At 44.6% G+C, this 17164-nt stretch overlaps 1 protein-coding gene across 1 annotated transcript in view; it reads left to right on the top strand.

The window, feature by feature from the left end:
- GRIK3 (glutamate ionotropic receptor kainate type subunit 3) overlaps window positions 1-17164 on the top strand; it is a gene marked incomplete at its 5' end in the record, with an annotated part of 230445 nt that overhangs the window by 196367 nt on the left and 16914 nt on the right. The window contains 3 exons of the mRNA XM_083369037.1: window positions 4486-4709; window positions 14130-14248; window positions 16941-17158. Of these exons, the coding sequence (XP_083225163.1) occupies window positions 4486-4709; window positions 14130-14248; window positions 16941-17158 (561 nt within the window). The remainder of the gene's footprint in view (window positions 1-4485; window positions 4710-14129; window positions 14249-16940; window positions 17159-17164) is intronic.

Genomic DNA, 17164 nt, shown 5'->3' with positions numbered 1-17164 from the left:
TTCCAACTCTTATTATTCTATGTTCTATGTTCTGTTCCTTGCTCACCATCCTCCTGTTTTAGCATAACAATTTATCCCATCACTTGTATGCAGATGATGTAGTTACCTGGTCCGTTTCTGAGATAGGAATGAGAAGAGCATTGAGGGCACAAGCATCCTTCTGCCTAGAAGAACAATTATTAAAAATATTTAAAAAAATAATCATGGCTCATCACCCCCATAAAATCCATAAATGAGACATTAATCAGATGCTTTCTTATTGGACTTGTGTTGCTCAGCGCAACTCTGCAGCTGTTCTGAGACTTTCATTTCCATTCAAAGGGCGCTCAGCACATCTCTGCACCATGCAAGCTCTCCCTCAGCTTCTCTACGATACTTGAATCTGCCCTCTTGCCAGGTTCAATATTCTTGAAGTTCTTTAGTTTATTAAAGCCATTATTGCAGTCCCCAATTATATTAAGGGCGCTATTTAACTTTTAGAGATCGGTTTAGTTTCTGTAGAGGCTGAAGCTTGATTTTGACTCGTCAGCTTTTGGTTAAAGTTAATCTTCTTCCCTACAGGACTGATCCCCTTGGTCCTTAAGAACCATTTTAAAGCACCGCGGCTTAAGAAAGCTAAATTCACTTACTGGGTTTTTCAATGAAGAGTCTCTGCTTCTTAGGCTTTGAAAATGCCAGATGCGTTCTCAAGTAACAGCTCTGGGACACAGGTCTTCTGTCGAATCTAAGTCTATTGCCTGGACCTTCAATTCAGGGAGTTCTTCCAAAAGGGTTCATAAAGGTAAAAGGTAAAGGTAAAGGTTCCCCTGCACATGCGTGCTAGTCGTTTCCAACTCTAGGTGCCGGTGGTCATCTCTGTTTCAAAGCCGAAGAGCCAGCGCTTGTCCGAGGACGTCTCCATGGTCATGTGGCCGGCATGACTAGACACCAAAGGCTCACGGAACGCCGTTACCTCCCCACCGTAGTGGTCCCTATTTTTCTACTTGCATTTTTACGTGCTTTCGAACTGCTAGGTTGGCAGAAGCTGGGACGAGTAACAGGCGCTCACTCTGTTACGCAACACTCGGGATTCGACCCGCCAAACTGCCGACCTTCTGATCGACAAGCTCAGCATCCTAACCCACTGAGCCACCATGTCCCTTACAAACAGGGTTCATGCCAACCATCTATTCTCATAGGAAGACACGCTGCCCTCCCCAGGCCCTTTGGGGCCCTAAACAATATTCCAGTTCACCGGCGTCTCTGCCCATGGAGTCTTTGAGCCATGTGCTTCTTTGTTGCTCCTTGTACAGGGACTCTAGAATGACCCTCATCCACCCCATCCTGAAGACCTTTCCAGGCAGAACTTTTATTTGTTGGTCCTCTGCTCTAAGAAGGACTCAACTACATCCTGCCAGGTGGGCCAGCTTTGTGTGTCCATATGTGTTATTCATTCTACGTGCAATTGAACATTCTAACCAATTTACTTACTGGTATTTCATGTCATTTTATTCTATTGTATTTTTATCAGGAGGGACACGGTGGCTCAGTGGGTTAGGACGCTGAGCTTGTCGATCAGAAGATTGGCAGTTTGGCGGGTCAAATCCCGAGTGCCACGTAACAGAGTGAGCGCCTGTTACTCATCCCAGCTTCTGCCAACCTAGCAGTTCAAAAGCACGTAAAAATGCAAGTAGAAAAATAGTGACCACTCCGGTGGGAAGGTAACAGCGTTCTGTGTGCCTTTGGCGTCTAGTCATGCCAGCCACATGACCACGGAGACGTCCTCGGACAAGCGCTGGCTCTTCGGCTTTGAAACGGAGATGAGCACCAGCCCCTAGAGTCGGAAACGACTAGCACACATGTGCGGGGGAACCTTTACCTTTACCTTTATTTCTATCAGAGTATTTTATTTTATATTTTATTATATTTTATTCTTTTTATTTCTTATGTAACATAACTTTTTATCTAAACATCTATATAGGTATATCTATATTTACCTACTTTTTAGGTTGCATATTGTTATATTTTCTGGTCTTATGACTGTAATAAAGTTATTTGACTTGATTGATTTGGAAGTCTAGCATTCTGTGATTGTTTATCCTGGTATCTGAAGTTGCCATCTAGTGCCATTGCACTGACGCCAGCCTGCTTTCTCAGAAATCCAGTCATTCAGAATATATGTTTTCTCTATCTCAAGCAGAATAATCATCTCAGTTTGGCATGTCTGCAACAAATTTCCCAAAAACCTTTTCTCTCAAAAAGGTTTTTAATTTTTTTTTAAAAAAATAGTATATAGAATTTGGATACTCAGATTAAGGAAATGGAAAGAAGCAATACTTCTTCTGAGCTTCTGGTTTTCAGGTTATAAATATAGAAAAAAAAATTCCAAAGGAGCCAGGTAAGAAATATGTTACAATAGTCCAGGGGTAGGCAACCTTGGCTCTTTTATGACTCGTGGACTTCAATTCCCAGAATTCCTGAGCCAGGAATTATAGGAGTTGAAGTTCACGTCATAAAAGAGCCGAGGTTGCCTACCCCTGCAATAGTCTATCTATGTCTAGGAAATAATCTAGAAATATGCATAAGAATACTTCTTATTTAGAATATAGTTTGCTATTTTAGCTTTACAATCTTTGGTATTATCTCTCGATAAGGCCAGTTGCTGGATTTTGTTTGGAACCTGTTTAGAATTACCCTGAATTTGGAGCACTGCAAGAAGTTTATATTTTCCTGAATATTTTTGTTTTGGAGATTCTTTTAAAATTGCATTTTTTAACTGCTGTAGATTTTCACATCCTCCACCACTGAATGTTTTGCATCAGACTACTTAATTAAAAAAGAGGTTTGTAACTTTTTTTTAATGAAGTTTGATTTTTTTTTATACTTTTTCAAGTTAGTCTGTCTGCTAAAGGAGATGGGGGCTGATTTCAAGCTTAAAACTGCAGAAGCAGGAGATGGCGCTTTTGAGTTTATTCTATTACTTTCTTTATACCAAGGCTGAGGGAGCTCTCTCCCTCCCCCCCTCCCCCCTCCCCCCCCTCTCTCTCTAGGGCAGGGGGTGGGTGGGTGGGGGCAGGAACTGCCTGGCTTCAACCCTGCAGGCTTGGCTCTAGCAGGCAAACATGCCCAGACAAGAACAGTGGCTCTGCTATTTCCAGCATGACAAATTGTGGGCCCTCTGTGGATAAAGCCAAAAAGTGGGCCTTGTCATTAAAAAGGGGGGAAAAAGTGGACTTAAAAAAAATCTGGATCCGGTACAGTCATTTGGTGACTGTTCGAAATTACAATGGCATTGAAAAAAAGGGACTTACGACCGTTTTTCACACTTGCAACCGTTGCTTGCATCCCCGTGGTCATGTGATCAAAGTTCGGCCGCCTGGCAGCTGGCTCGTATTTGTGAAGGTCGCGGCGTCCCAGCGGGTCACGTGATCCCCTTTTGCGATCTTCTGGCAAGCCAAGTCCGTGGGGGAAGCCAGATTTCACTTAACAGCCGTGTTACTAAGTTAACAACTGCGATGATTCGCTTAACAATTGTGGCAAGTAAGGTTGTAAAATGGGGCAAAATTCCCTTAACAAATGTCTCACTCAGCAACAGAAATTTTGGGTTCGGTTATGGTCATAAGTCAAGGACTATCTGGAAAGGCTAAAGTGGATAATCTGCACATATTTGCTTCTTAGGAGCAGGGCTTTTTTTTCTCATAGAACGCCCAGAACGGAGTTCCGGCACCTTTTTTGGATGGGACCTTGTAGGGTAGGCAAGGCGGGTTGTATGACATGTGTGAGTTCCGGCACCTTTTTCTTTTACAAAAAAAGCACTGCTTAGGAGCATGAAGAAGAGTTTCAAATATTATTTAACACGTTGCCCCTCAAACAATAGTCCCTGCCCAATTCCTTTGTGTCTGTTGTAAGAGAGACTGTTGTTTCCTTAAGAAACTGCTCATCAAGACAGTTCGATATTTTAATTAAAGAGGGGCACCTCAAGTGTGGCAGTGCCTGGCTAACTTACTCGGGCTCAGATATTAAGCCCTGCCGGGACTGGTTAGTCCTTGGACAAGATACTTCCAGAGAATCCTGGGACTGTTGGCTACATGAAATTTAAAAACAGCCCTGAAGGAGGAGGAAAGCGCTTCTGTAGGCTTGCCAGAAAACATCACAGACATGGCGTCATTAGGACTCTGGTCTACTTTACCTAAAGGAGATGCAGTTCTAAGACCTGCCCAGATCTCTATGGAGATTCTCAATTGTCCAGGTCATCGTAGTTTCCCAAAAGGCTTGTTTTTTTTTCTTTGAAAAGGTTTCGCTTCTCATCCAAGAAGCTGCTTCTTCTGAAGATGAGTAGCGAAACTTTTACAAAGGAAAAAGCCAAGAAAGGCCAGTTGCCTTTTGAAAAAGAACCGTTGGGACATCCGCGCAGATCGTATTGCTTTGCTCCGCCGAGTCTTCCCCGCTTGTCTCTAACCACTCGCTGCTTTCTCTCCCTGTACTTCTCGCTGATTCGCTTTGCAGAAAGCTGATCTGGCAGTCGCTCCCCTCACCATCACCCACGTCCGGGAGAAAGTGATCGACTTCTCCAAGCCCTTCATGACTCTGGGAATCAGCATTCTCTACCGAAAGGCCAATGGAACCAGCCCCAGTGTCTTCTCCTTCCTGAACCCACTGTCTCCTGACATTTGGATGTACATCCTACTTGCTTACCTGGGAGTTAGCTGTGTGCTTTTTGTGATTGCCAGGTAAGGAAACCTGCCGGGAGGGAAAAAAAAAGCCTTGGGTACATGGTGGGAGTTTTCCCCTCAGCCCCTCTTCCTGGATCAGCTTCTGTACCATATCAGACCCCCCTCCCTCTCACTAGAAGGGGTATTCACTCATATTTTACAAGGTTAGAAAAGAGGAGAAGGGGTGCGCCACTAGTTCTCACTCTCTGGCTAATAGTTCTGTGCAACAGAACTATCTCACCATCTCATAAAGTAACCCCTAATCTTTAAGGAAACCAACACAGTTCATGCTCTGACAAGACAACATTGGGGTTTGGTCTAGTAGTTTCATCAGCCACTGATAGCTTTGCTTAGAATCTTGTCACTGAAATGAATTTTCCTGTATCCTTGCCCTATACCAGGGGTCGGCAACCTCGGCTCTTTTATGACTCGTGGACTTCAACTCCCAGAATTCCTGAGCCAGCTATGCTGGCTCAGGAATTCTGGGAGTTGAAGTCCACGAGTCATAAAAGAGCCGAGGTTGCCGACCCCTGCCCTATGCTTAATCATTTATGGCAGGGGTCTCTAAACCTGGCAACTTTAAGATTGGTGGACTTCAACTCCCAGAATTCCTCAGCCAGGATGAGCAACTCCCCAGCCAGCATTCTGAGAGCTGAAGTCCACCATTCTTAAAGTTGCCAGGTTTGGAGACCCCTGGTTTATGGGAAGACCCGATACAAAAAGGGGTGGGGCTGTAACTTCTGTACTTCTTCTTCAACGCCACTAGTGAAGGTGCAAGATCCCTTCTCCCCCTTGCAGGTGCTCCCTGACCATGCATGGGTGCAACCTGCCCGTTGGCTCTCCCCGATAATTCTTCCTTTAACCTAGGGCTGGGACTAAATGGCTCCAATAAATTCTCTGCCACTTTTACACGTGGACTGGCATTTCAGCTGTCGGGAAGAGGCACGGCACGAGAACTTCCCCAAGACCTAGTGGGTGGCAGCTGCCTTTCTCTCTTCTTTCCCAGCAAGTAGCACCACCCTCAGCCTGATTAGGTTCACTGCAATGCCAGTGGTCCATAAGGTGTGGCCTTGACCCGGGTTAGGTGAGGAGTTGCTGGGAAATGAAAAACGGCATGTCACAGAGCACAGGGCCCTACGTGGCATCGGGCCAGACTACCTATGGAACTGGCTTTGCCCCATTGCCTCAGCCTGTCCCACTCATTAAGGCAGGGAAGGCAGAAGCCGTAGGGGAACTCACCACAGGACAACTCACTGTGGGACAAGAGTGGCTCTGATATCAAAAGAAGGGTGGAATAGAATCATTAAAGAAAGGGGGCCAAAGGAGGGACAGAATGGAAATTGAATGACAAAAATTAAAATAAAGTTTTCATCATTTTAAATAATTACACTGAATTGTTGGATTGTCCTGCAGCAAGTAGGCCACGGCGAGTTGTCCCATTCCAAGGAAAGCATGCTACAGACCCGTCCGTCAGTGAATCCTGACTGGCAGGGTCAAGGAGGAGGGCCTTTTTTGCTGCTGCCCCCGCTTTGGGGAACATCTTTCCCCCAGAGGCAAGACAGGGGTGAGGAAAGCCCCCAGTCTTCTGACTTGCCATAAAGGGGCCAAAACCTGGCTTTGTAGACACAGGGGCCTCAGGAGATTCCGCCCCCACCGCGCACACCTGTGTTAACAACTCTTAGTCTCCCCATCTAGGATCTCTCCATCTCTTGCAATTATATAATGTTTTACATTTTAAAAAATTTAATCTTAAATTACTTGGTTTTCATGTTTCATTGTATTGATTGAATTGTACACCACCCAGAGTCCCTTTGTGAGGAAGATGGGCAGTGATAGATAGATAGATAGATAGATAGATAGATAGATAGATAGATAGATAGATAGATAGATAGATAGATAGACAGACAGACAGACAGACAGACAGACAGACAGACAGACAGACAGATCTTTGCCATCAGGACCAAAACCCAGACAATTAAAAAGAAAAGATAGGCTGTGTCACAAAATTGGTTTTGTGAATCTACTCAGCAGATACATGCAGAAATTTGCAGTATCCCTCCCCCCACAAATACACACAGAGGTGCAAGCAAAGAGACAAATTTTGATAAAACCGTTCTTCCCTAATGTAAAACTGCTTGTGGTCTGAGATGCAAAGAGGCTGCTTTGGTTCGACTTCACCAAGAGTTTCTAACCACAAGTGCAGTTCAGTCTTTTTGGAGTCCTGAATCCCGGCTCCCAGCCTGGAAAGAAAGTTTGAACCCTGCTCAAGGAGGATGAATCAGTTTGGTTTGTCAAGCCTGTGCGTTTTGCCGGGCTCCCCGCGTCTTCAGATTTCTTGGGCTGGTTCCCCCTTGGTCCCAACGGGGTCTCAAGGCCGCTTTTACTTTCCTGAATGGCCCTGACTCAGGAAGGACAGAGATTCAGCTAACCAGAAGGCCCTGATCCCCGGCTGTAAGTGAGGAAGTGGCCATGCTGGCCCACAGAGGTGAGAGAGGAAGAAAGAAGCCCCCTCCCAGGATGAGACCCCCCTTTCCCCCCCGACCGACCAGAATTCTTTTTCATTGAAAGGGAATTCTACTCTTCCAACGGCACAGCTAGAGGCAGCCAGGACACGGTCCTGGGTTGCAGGTCATCCAAGCTGACCTTTGGGGGCTGCGGCCTCAGACAGAACTAGCGATGGCCAACTTGGTTGCCTTTGCCGCATCTGTTAAAAAGAGAGAGGTGCCACATAGTCCGTGGGATGTTCTCTCTTTTGCCTGACAGCAGGGGGGGAAACGGCTTCCCACCCCTCCCGCTTCCTGCCGATGGGTTAATGGGAACTAATCGAAAGGTGGGAAACCTGCTGAGCACGCCCCCCCCCCCGGTCAGTTTAGCAGCAGCCTTGTCCACTTGGAGATTACAGAGAAGAGCAGAGACTTGGTCTGATTGCCTCCATCATCCTCAGTGCAGGGGGCGGGGGTGATGATGCAGTGCTGGCTCCCCGGAGCCATTACAGCATTTGGAGGTGATTACCTGAGCTTAGTGCCTAATACCCTAATTTTGTGTAATGTGCTTGTCAAAATGAGCTCTGCGGGGGAACAGACCAGCTCCTGGTTTGCTCTGGCAGATCTGGATTGGCTGAGTGGTTACTGCAAAGGGTGTGAGGTGACGGAAGCGTTAGAAATGTCTTTTGCCGAGACTGAAAGGAGATACACCAAAGAAGTGCAGGACCGGGGCCACCCTCCCTCCTTCTCGCTCAGGGTCCCCTGGCAAAAACATAGTTCATGGGAGGGGCACTGGTGTCTCGGTCGATGTGTGTCTCTCTCCATACGGAGACCCCTTTCGCTGCTCTAGCCGGAGGCCTCGCGAAGTGGGCTTTGGGAATACTTGGCAGGGAAACTTGCCACTCCCCCACTGGGACCCTGCCGTGTCTGTTGGTCTGTTGGTCTCCTCCAGTGATGGATCCATGGCTTTTGAAAGCCCCGAGGTTTAAAAGCAAGCTCACATCGCTGCTGCAGCTGCTGATTTCATGTCTTTGCCATTTTCCGTACCAAGCGCTTTCAGCATTACTATTTGAGAGGAATGATAGGTCCTAACTATGATAAGGAGAGCGGTTATTTAATATTGCATGTATTAACAGCAGCGAGAATTATTTATGCCCAATACTGGAAAAATGAAAATTTGCCATGTGAAGAAGTATTAATAAAGAAAATACTAGATTGTGCAAAAATGGATAGATTAGAGATTAATGAGAAAGAGGATTCAGTTTACTATAAAACTTGGACTAAATTTTATCAATGGCTAGATAACCGAATTAGAGAGAAAGGAAGGTGAATATATTTTTGAATATATTTTAGTAAGAAAAATATTATGGATTGAAAACTCAATATTTTTATTATAATTTACTATATTTATTATTGCTACCAATCATTAACTCTAATATTCTCATTTACATATATGTACCCAGACAATATGCTGTTTGCCAAACATTGAATGTTATCGGGGTAAACCCCAATCCCTAGCCCAACATTCCCTGTATTCTAACCCCAATCCCCACCCCTCCTTTTTTCCTCCCCATCCTTATAAAAACCAATAAAGCCCTTTTAAAAAAAAGATTATTGAAGAAAGAGCTCATGGAAGGGGAGAATCATGGGACAGCAAACTTCGTTGAACGAGGACAAATTGGCACCATCAGGACTAATCAAAGAAGGAAGATGGAGGACCGTGGTGGCGAACCTATGGCACGTGTGCCACAGGTGGCATGCGGAGCCCTCTCTGTGGGCACGCATGCCGTCGCCCCAGTCCTAAGCCTTCAACTGGGTTTTATAAAAACTTTTCACTTTACGCCTCCGCTGCCATGAGGTTCAATCAATCAATCATTTTCAACTTCTCGTGGGGAAAAAAAAAGATCTCACAAAGTTGGAATTGATTGATTGAACTTTTTAGTCCCACCCAGTCTGCCGTTACCACCGCAGCCACGCCCAGCCAATGGGCCACACCCAGCAAAAGGGCCACGCCCACCCAGCACCCGACAACACGTAAGCCAGTTTTGGGTTGCAGTTTGGGCACTCGGTCTCTAAATGGTTCCCCATCACTGATGTAGGAGGAATTTCTAGTGAGACTTTTGGAAGACAAGTCAGTTGTCCTGCTTCCCTTATTGGCTGGGAGACCCATAGGGAGCAGAGATTTCCAGGCCATCCCAAGGCTATAGACTAGACTGGGGAGCTTAAACGAACCATTTCCACGTTGCTGCCTAGAAGACTACATGGACTATCCAGAAATTAAGTTTCACTTGAAGGAGATTTCACCTTTTATCAGTACAGTGATAGTTTGGGGATGGGGGACATCTTTACCCTTACTCAAGAGAAAAACAATTAGAGAAAATTGCCTGGGTCATGCTTGTGTTCTTGCACTTGTGTAACGATGAGATGGGCAAGGAAAATGTAGGCAGGAGTGAGAATGTTCTTTAATTGTGGGCAGCGAGCATGACAAACTCTTTGTAAAGGCAGAAGGCTATATTTAAACAGAATACAACAAAGGAAAAAAAATACCCAGAAAACAGGAAAGCATGTCACTCAAAGATTAAAAAAAATGGAAAAATGTCCCCAACTCTGGAACTGAACAACTGATTTCATGCTCTGTCGGTGGAAGAAAATATGCAGGCACCTGGAGAAGAGTCTTTGTCAAGTGTTCCAATGAAAGGAAGTAAAGTAGTGCAGCCTTTCTTGAAGGAAAAAAATCCTCTGTGTTGGTGATCAGTAACTCACTACTCAGAGGAATAGAGCCATCCATTTGTAGACCAGACAATTTTTGGAGGGAGGAGTGTTGTTTCCCAGGTGCAAAGATTAAAAATGTGGCAGAGAGGTTTACTAAAAAAAAAAAATCAAGACCACAGATTATAATCTCTTTCTTCTCTTTCGGGAACTAAGAGCCTGAAAACAATTTCAAGGCACTGTAAGCAAGGAGTACAGGGGTGTCAAACTGCTGGCCTGTGGGCCGGATGCATCATAGTGAAACCGCGCCCACCCCATTGCCGCCACCCCTGAACTAGGAAGAAAAGCAAAACATCTCGGAGCACAGATGATGTTTTCATCTGTACTTCCAGTGCAAGGTCAATATCCAATGAGGGCGGAGGAGGATTCTAGAAGTAAACCACTGGCTTAAGCAGTGGTACCACTGAGAGAACTTTGGATTTTGGGACTGTAATTTACAGTACCTACAGAAAGGGCTTCTAATAAGAGATAGGCTGCATCTCACAAGAACTGGAAAGAAAAACATCTGGCTGGGCTCATCTTTTAGAGCTTTAAACTAAAACTGGAAGGGGAGGAAGACTAAGGTTTAAGACCAATCCCCAAGATAATCTCCAAGACAACCAATCAAACAATGAGAAAGGGAGTGGTAAGAAGGGAGGGTCAGCCATAAGCAGCTCAGATGCCTAAACACTAATGCTTAGTGTTTGGGTAACAAACAGGGAGAACCTGACATCCTAGTATGTGAAGGCATGTGTGGTATTGTTCTTATTACTGAAACTTGTTGGGATGGAACACATGATTGGAACATACTGCTGCAAGGATATAAATTGTTCAAAAGAAACAGAAACAACTCAAAAGTGAGGGAGGAGTTGCACTATATGTAAAGATTACTACCACAGAAATACACACCACCAGGGATGTAAGCCTTCTTGAAAGTATTTGAATGAACATCAGAGGAAAGGGAAATGACATAGCCAGAGGTGTGTTCCTCTACCAAGCAGAGGAAATCAATGAACATTTTGCTAATATAAATGGATATAAATGGAATTAAATGGAATTAATCAGTCAGCCAATGTGTGCAGGAAATGCACTATTGTAGTAATGGGGGATTTTAACTATCCACTGGGAAACAAACTCTGCAGTGAGTGGGAGATGGAACAGGTTTCTGACATGCCTGGCTCTCAGCTTTGTCAATCAAAAGGTGGAGGAAGTAAGTAAAGGGCGAGCTATACTGGACTTAATCCTAAGTAATAGGAATGAAATTGTTGGGGGAGTAGAAGTTATAGGAACTTTGGGGGAGAGTGACCATATCACATTAGAATTTGCTATAATGCAGATATAGATATTTTAGATTTTAAGACAGCTGACTTCAACAAACTAAGACAAACATTAAGAAGGATTCCATGGATGGAAATCTTAGATGGAAAAACAGTTCAGGATCCATGGTAAATTCTGAAAAACAAAATACTAAAAGCTCAAAAAAACCCACAACCCAATACCACAGAAGAGGAAAAATAAGAGACTCAAGATGAAACCAGCATAATTGCACAAAGAGCTCTCTGACAATCTGAGGGACAAGAAGAACAAATATAAAAATGGAAAAAGGGGCATATAACTAAAATAGAATGCCAGCAAATAGCCCGAATCTGCAGGGATAAGATCAGGAAAGCTAAGACTCAGAATAAACTAAGAAATGTTGTCAGGCTGGGGAAAATGTTGAAGAAAGGAGGGGGAAATTATGCATGCAAAGATATTCATAAGTAATAACACAATAGATGTCAGGTTCCTTCCTTCCCTTCTTTATCTACAGAGAACAACGGCCTTAGAAAAAACATTTGTATCTTGAGATTCACGGTTTGCAAAGGGGGATGTTCTGATAAAAATGTACAAGGGGCCTCTGCGAGCCAGATGTTGCAAAGCCACATTCTTTTTGTCTTAAAATGTTCCATTCATCTGAAAACTGATTTTGCCGACGGAAGGAAAGGAGGAAAATTTCCGATGCTCCCTGCCAGCTTCCCACAAGCAATATTGGGGGGGAGGGGGCTGCAGCAATTGGGAAGTCACTCCCAGTCTCATTGCCTTTTTGCCCACCCAGGATCATTCTGCTTCTCTGTCTAGGTAAGGGAATATCTTTGACCCAATCAATGACCCAACAGGGCATGGCCTGTCTAGTTATTAATAAACCCATACTAATTCCTGCTAAACAATTTTTTAATTTTTAAAAAACTTTTATACATACTGTTTTATATTTTGAAGTTTTATCGTACGCTGCCCAGAGTCCCTCTTTGAGGGAGATGGGCGGTACAGAAATGTGAAAAATCAAATAAAACAAAAAACAATAAACTGACTGCTTAATAATCCACACTTTTACCTGATATCAATGTCAAGTTGACCAATCTGATTCCTCCTTTCTGGATCCTGCTTTGGTCCTTCTTCCCCCTATTTTGTGAAGATAGGATTAATATTCACCCTCCTTTAATTCGTAGAGACGTGCTCCAGCGTGCAGCGACATCGTCATGCTCCTTCAAAAAAAACTCTTAGATAAAATGCGTTTGCTCCTGGAGACTCAGACTAATTCCTGATAAAAAGGTTGCCACTCCTTACGTTTACTATCGATGTAGCAAAAAGAAAGGAAAATGGGGGGGAAAGAGTCCCTTTTGTACTTCCAGTATTTTGTACTTCCAGTAGATTCACCCGCCCGTAGACTTGATAATTCCCACCTGGTATTTCTCTGAGTTTTTGCAGCTGGATGTCCTGAAATCCCACTTTCAGGTATGACTTTGTCTGTGTGACTAGGGGGAATGAAATGAATGTAGGAAGTTTGTTTTTTGTAGAGTTTTGCCAGGAGCAGAGGCTTTTGCTCCCTAAGGAATATTTCCCTCTTGGTTGGAACCTGTTCTAAAACAAAAAAAAGCTTGTTTCATTTTTCTGGGGAATGGAAAAATCAACCAAACCTCTGAGGATGGGGAGTGTGTGTGTGTGGGGGGGGGGTGTTTGTTATGTTCCACCCTTTGAGGTGTACCGTTATTGTATTCCTGACATGCTGCAATAGCCATGTACAAATTCACCTATTTCATTCTTCCATGGAGCTGTCTCTCAGCTTTTAATTTTTTTTCACATATATGGAAAAGATTTTAATTTTAATTTAAAATTTCCAACCGACTGGCTGGAAAGGATCCCTGCAGTTAGAGAGCCCCTCAAAAGTCCCCTTTATGCCTCTTTCCATCCTTTGCCAGTACCTTTTCTGGTAAAAGAATCCATTTGTACAAAAGTTGCAAGGAGAAAGGTTTTCCCAAATGAGGGTCTTTTTTTACAGCTAAACCCCCCCCCCTTTCTGTTTGTCCTCCAAGGACAGAAAGATTTCTATCACCTGCACAGCTATTCAGAACCTCAAAGGTGCCTCTGCTTAAGGGCAGAGCCACCCTGGGTCACAAGTGGGGCCCAATCCACACTTGCCAACAAGAAAATTGGTCCCACTGAACAGATGGCAAGCTTTGCTTAGTCTTGCTTCCATTCTATCGGGCTCTGGTATCATTTCTCTTCTCCGGCTTGGCCTGCTCGCCTCTTTCTCGGCTCGCAGCTTGCTCGTTTGTAGAATTTCTATCCTGGTTTCCTCTGTAAATCACACTCTTTTAGTACAAATTGTTTCCTATTTGCAATCACTGGGAATGAAATTTAACTTAAAGCAGGCTACAGTCTATCACGTCTAATGTTTGTAAGCATTTCTACAATAGCCACATATGTGTACATTGCTTTGAATTCCACGCAGGACATAAAACACCCATATGAAGCAATTTATTTTTATACACATCAAAACATGTTTATGCAAAGCCCCTTCCTCTTACTCATCTGAATTGATTGAGGTCTCCTCAGAACATGCAACTTTGCAAGACAAAGGGAGAAAGACATAGGGAAATCAAACTATAAAAGCTACTTTCACAATCCATCTGCATCTCACAGGTTTATGGTGGCTGCCGACTTCACCAAAACATCCGTAATTTGCTGCCATGGGTCGCTTCTCCACTGATGGTTGGGGAAGGCTAACTTCTGAATTCCACTTTTGCCCAGGCCTGGATAGGGAGGCTAAACCTGATTTAGGCTGCTTTCCAAATTGCCCAAGTGGTGCCCAGCCCATGGCATTTTTCTCCTGCCCATCCGTGCCCGTCCTGTCTGCAGGAGTGAGACCTCCCCTTCTTTCTACATGTAGGTTCAGCCCTTACGAATGGTATGATGCTCATCCATGCAACCCTGGGTCAGACATTGTCGAGAACAACTTCACCCTCCTCAACAGTTTCTGGTTTGGAATGGGAGCCCTGATGCAGCAAGGTAGGTCCTCCTCCTCCTCCTTCTTCAGTTTCATGTATTTTTCTATGCACATGTTGCATGCTTGTCGATTGACAGGTGCAAGATGAATGTTGTTGTTAGGGAAAAATGCCTTTGGAGCAAGAGATGTAATACAGTGTCTTCTCTCCTTCATGGTTACAAGCAGCAGCAGAGCGCCAAGGAGTTGCTGTCATCACACAGTGACAAGCGAAGACGTTGCTTTTGAAATGGGGGGAGGGAGTGTCTCTAGGCAGTCTCTGAAGAGCTTGTCAAGATCAGCTTCTCTGTCTCCTCCACTGGGGAGGATCTTTGGAGCAGAGGCAAGACCTCCTCCCTGATGAGCTACCCAGTCCAAGCGATCCTGAGGAGCGAGACTCCCTTTGTTCCACGCAGGACCTGCTCCTGGGTTGCTCACCAGCTCTTCCTGCCAGGGAGAAGTGGAAGTCCAGGGGCTTCCACAGGTCTAAATGGCCTGAGCTAAGCCAGTGGAAGGGTTCCAGCAGGCAGTAAATTTCCCTGTGCTTGAAGCCTAACAGGGATTACTCAGGATTTGCTCTGGGTAATTTTTCATTCACGAAAAAAGAATAAAGACCCAAGGATCACACGGAGGCCTCGGATCAGGACCAGAGTGCCCATGTGGGGAGAGTAAGAAAGTCAAGATGGCAGGTGTGGCTGCATCCTAGAAGCCCCACACTGTTGCATGCCTGTGTGACCTTGATGTCAACACTGCTAACATCGAATGTTCTTGCTTTGACAACAGATGAAAATGCAGCCATTTTTCTCTATTGCTTTTAGAGTTAGTTGATGCTGGGAGGGGGGATGTGGATGAGAGTCCAGCTAGTCATAACAATAATAACTCAGCCGTGGGAACTCAAGGTCATTGGGGCCAGAGTTGATAGAGTTTTGGTGGGCTGGAGAGCTGGGGAGAAAGCCTGCACTTCAAGCTAATTGGGGAATGTGATTTATGACTGTTTATTGGAGGAGGGAATTGTGCTTTGCTACTTTGTATCCAGGGGACGGGAATTTAGTTTTTGGTTTCGACTAGTGCCAATACTTTGTTTCTCGAATAAAAGATTCTTTAAGGTAAACAGTGCCTCGAAGTTCTTTTGAAGAGTTTCATCTGTCGGAACCATGACAGTTGATACATATGCCAAAAGAGGGAGACTGTCATCATGTTCTTGTTGAATTCTTTGCCCCAGTCTATGAACACCACTGATCAGAACCTATTTTCGGTTCCATCAGAAATATTTAAGAAATTTCCTTCTTTTCTTTCTGAATATTAATCAGATTCTCTAATTTGCCATGCTCTATATAGTCACAGATCTGTTCTGAGAGTCATAGCCATACTGAAAAATGGCACAGAAAGAATGCAAGTTTTTGAGTTTTCAAGAACTCTGAATCAGGCAGGAAGTTGGCAAGTTGCTTAGTTGGACCTGATGGCCTCAAGGACTTTCCTGAAGAGAACAAAAGACAGATTTCACAACCCTGAGACCTGTAGGTAGAAGTCAGTCTGGAAATGGAGGTTGGGATCAGCTTACACTGTAATTCCAAGATAACAATGAGGGCGGGAGATTCAATGCTGTAATTCATGGTAGGGGTTGAATTTCCCTACTTTTTAGGAGCAAAGAAAGTGGTTATCTTGTCCAATTTTGAAAATGGAGACAATTAATGTCCAACTGACCCTTCCTTCCTTCCTTCCTTCCTTCCTTCCTTCCTTCCTTCCTTCCTTCCTTCCTTCCTTCCTTCCTTTTATATTGATATGGCTACAGTGCATGTATTGGATTAATTCCCCTTGTATCACATTTTCTGACCTTAGCGAAACTCCCTAACATTAGAGATAGCTGGACAGAGCAGCTTTTGACCCAGTGAGGTGTCATGCTCCTTTTTCTATCTGGAATGCTTCTATTTGGATTCTTGCACCAAGCAGGGGGTTGAGCATGATGGGCTCAGGAGGTCTTTCCACGTCTGTGAATTGTAGGCTTCAGGAGGTTCACCAGGAATCTGGCCAGCCAGCACAGAAAGGAGACTTCTTGGATGGAGTAGATTAGGAATCAGCAAAGGGGCAGGTCCCCCAAGTTTTCAGACCTCCTATCTTGACCCCCACTGCCCCTGCCTCCTTTTAAACTTGGTTCCACCTGGAATCAGGAGCAGAAGAGATAAAACTATCCATGGATGTCCTTCTCTCTTTGGGCAAAGTCACTGTAGGCCTGCAACACATTTTTAAATGGTATTTTCCTACACTTGGCTGCTGTTTGCCCAGAAGTCTGGATTTTTCTTTCTTCTTTTTTTAAAAAAGCTTGTATATTTGAAGAATGTCCTCAGAGTCAGAGGGAGCCCTTTTGAAAAGCAATCTACATAAAAGGAGTTCCTTTTTATTTTAAACGGTTGAACAAAAAGAGACATAAAAGTGCACAAATGGCTTGTTATTCAAATCACATAAAAGCTGCTTAGTTAATTACTCTGATTTGCAGCTCCCCATAAATTACTGGCTGTGCCCAAGGTCAGCGGGAATGGGCTGGGAATTTCTGCCAGCAGCAGAAGGAAAAAAGAGAAGCAGCAGGATGTTTTTCTTGGGGGTCTCTCAGGACGATCTTGTGTAATCATGGTGCAGCTCAGGACTGAGAGGTGGGCTGGGGGGAGTGGGGACTGTCCAGCCAGTGACTGCTTCCCTCTCTTCTCTCCCTTTTTTCCCCAGGCTCTGAGCTGATGCCCAAAGCTCTGTCCACTCGGATCATTGGGGGGATCTGGTGGTTTTTCACCCTCATCATCATCTCTTCCTACACGGCAAACTTGGCTGCCTTCTTGACAGTGGAGAGGATGGAGTCCCCCATTAGCTCTGCAGACGATTTGGCCAAGCAGACCAAAATTGAGTATGGAGCGGTCAAGGACGGAGCCACCATGACCTTCTTCAAGGTGAGC

This window comes from Vipera ursinii (assembly GCF_947247035.1).
Source record: "Vipera ursinii genome assembly, chromosome: 9".
NCBI classification, from domain to species: domain Eukaryota; kingdom Metazoa; phylum Chordata; class Lepidosauria; order Squamata; family Viperidae; genus Vipera; species Vipera ursinii.
The sequence above is the reverse complement of the archived record's forward strand: the minus strand, read 5'-3'. Positions and strand labels throughout refer to the sequence as shown.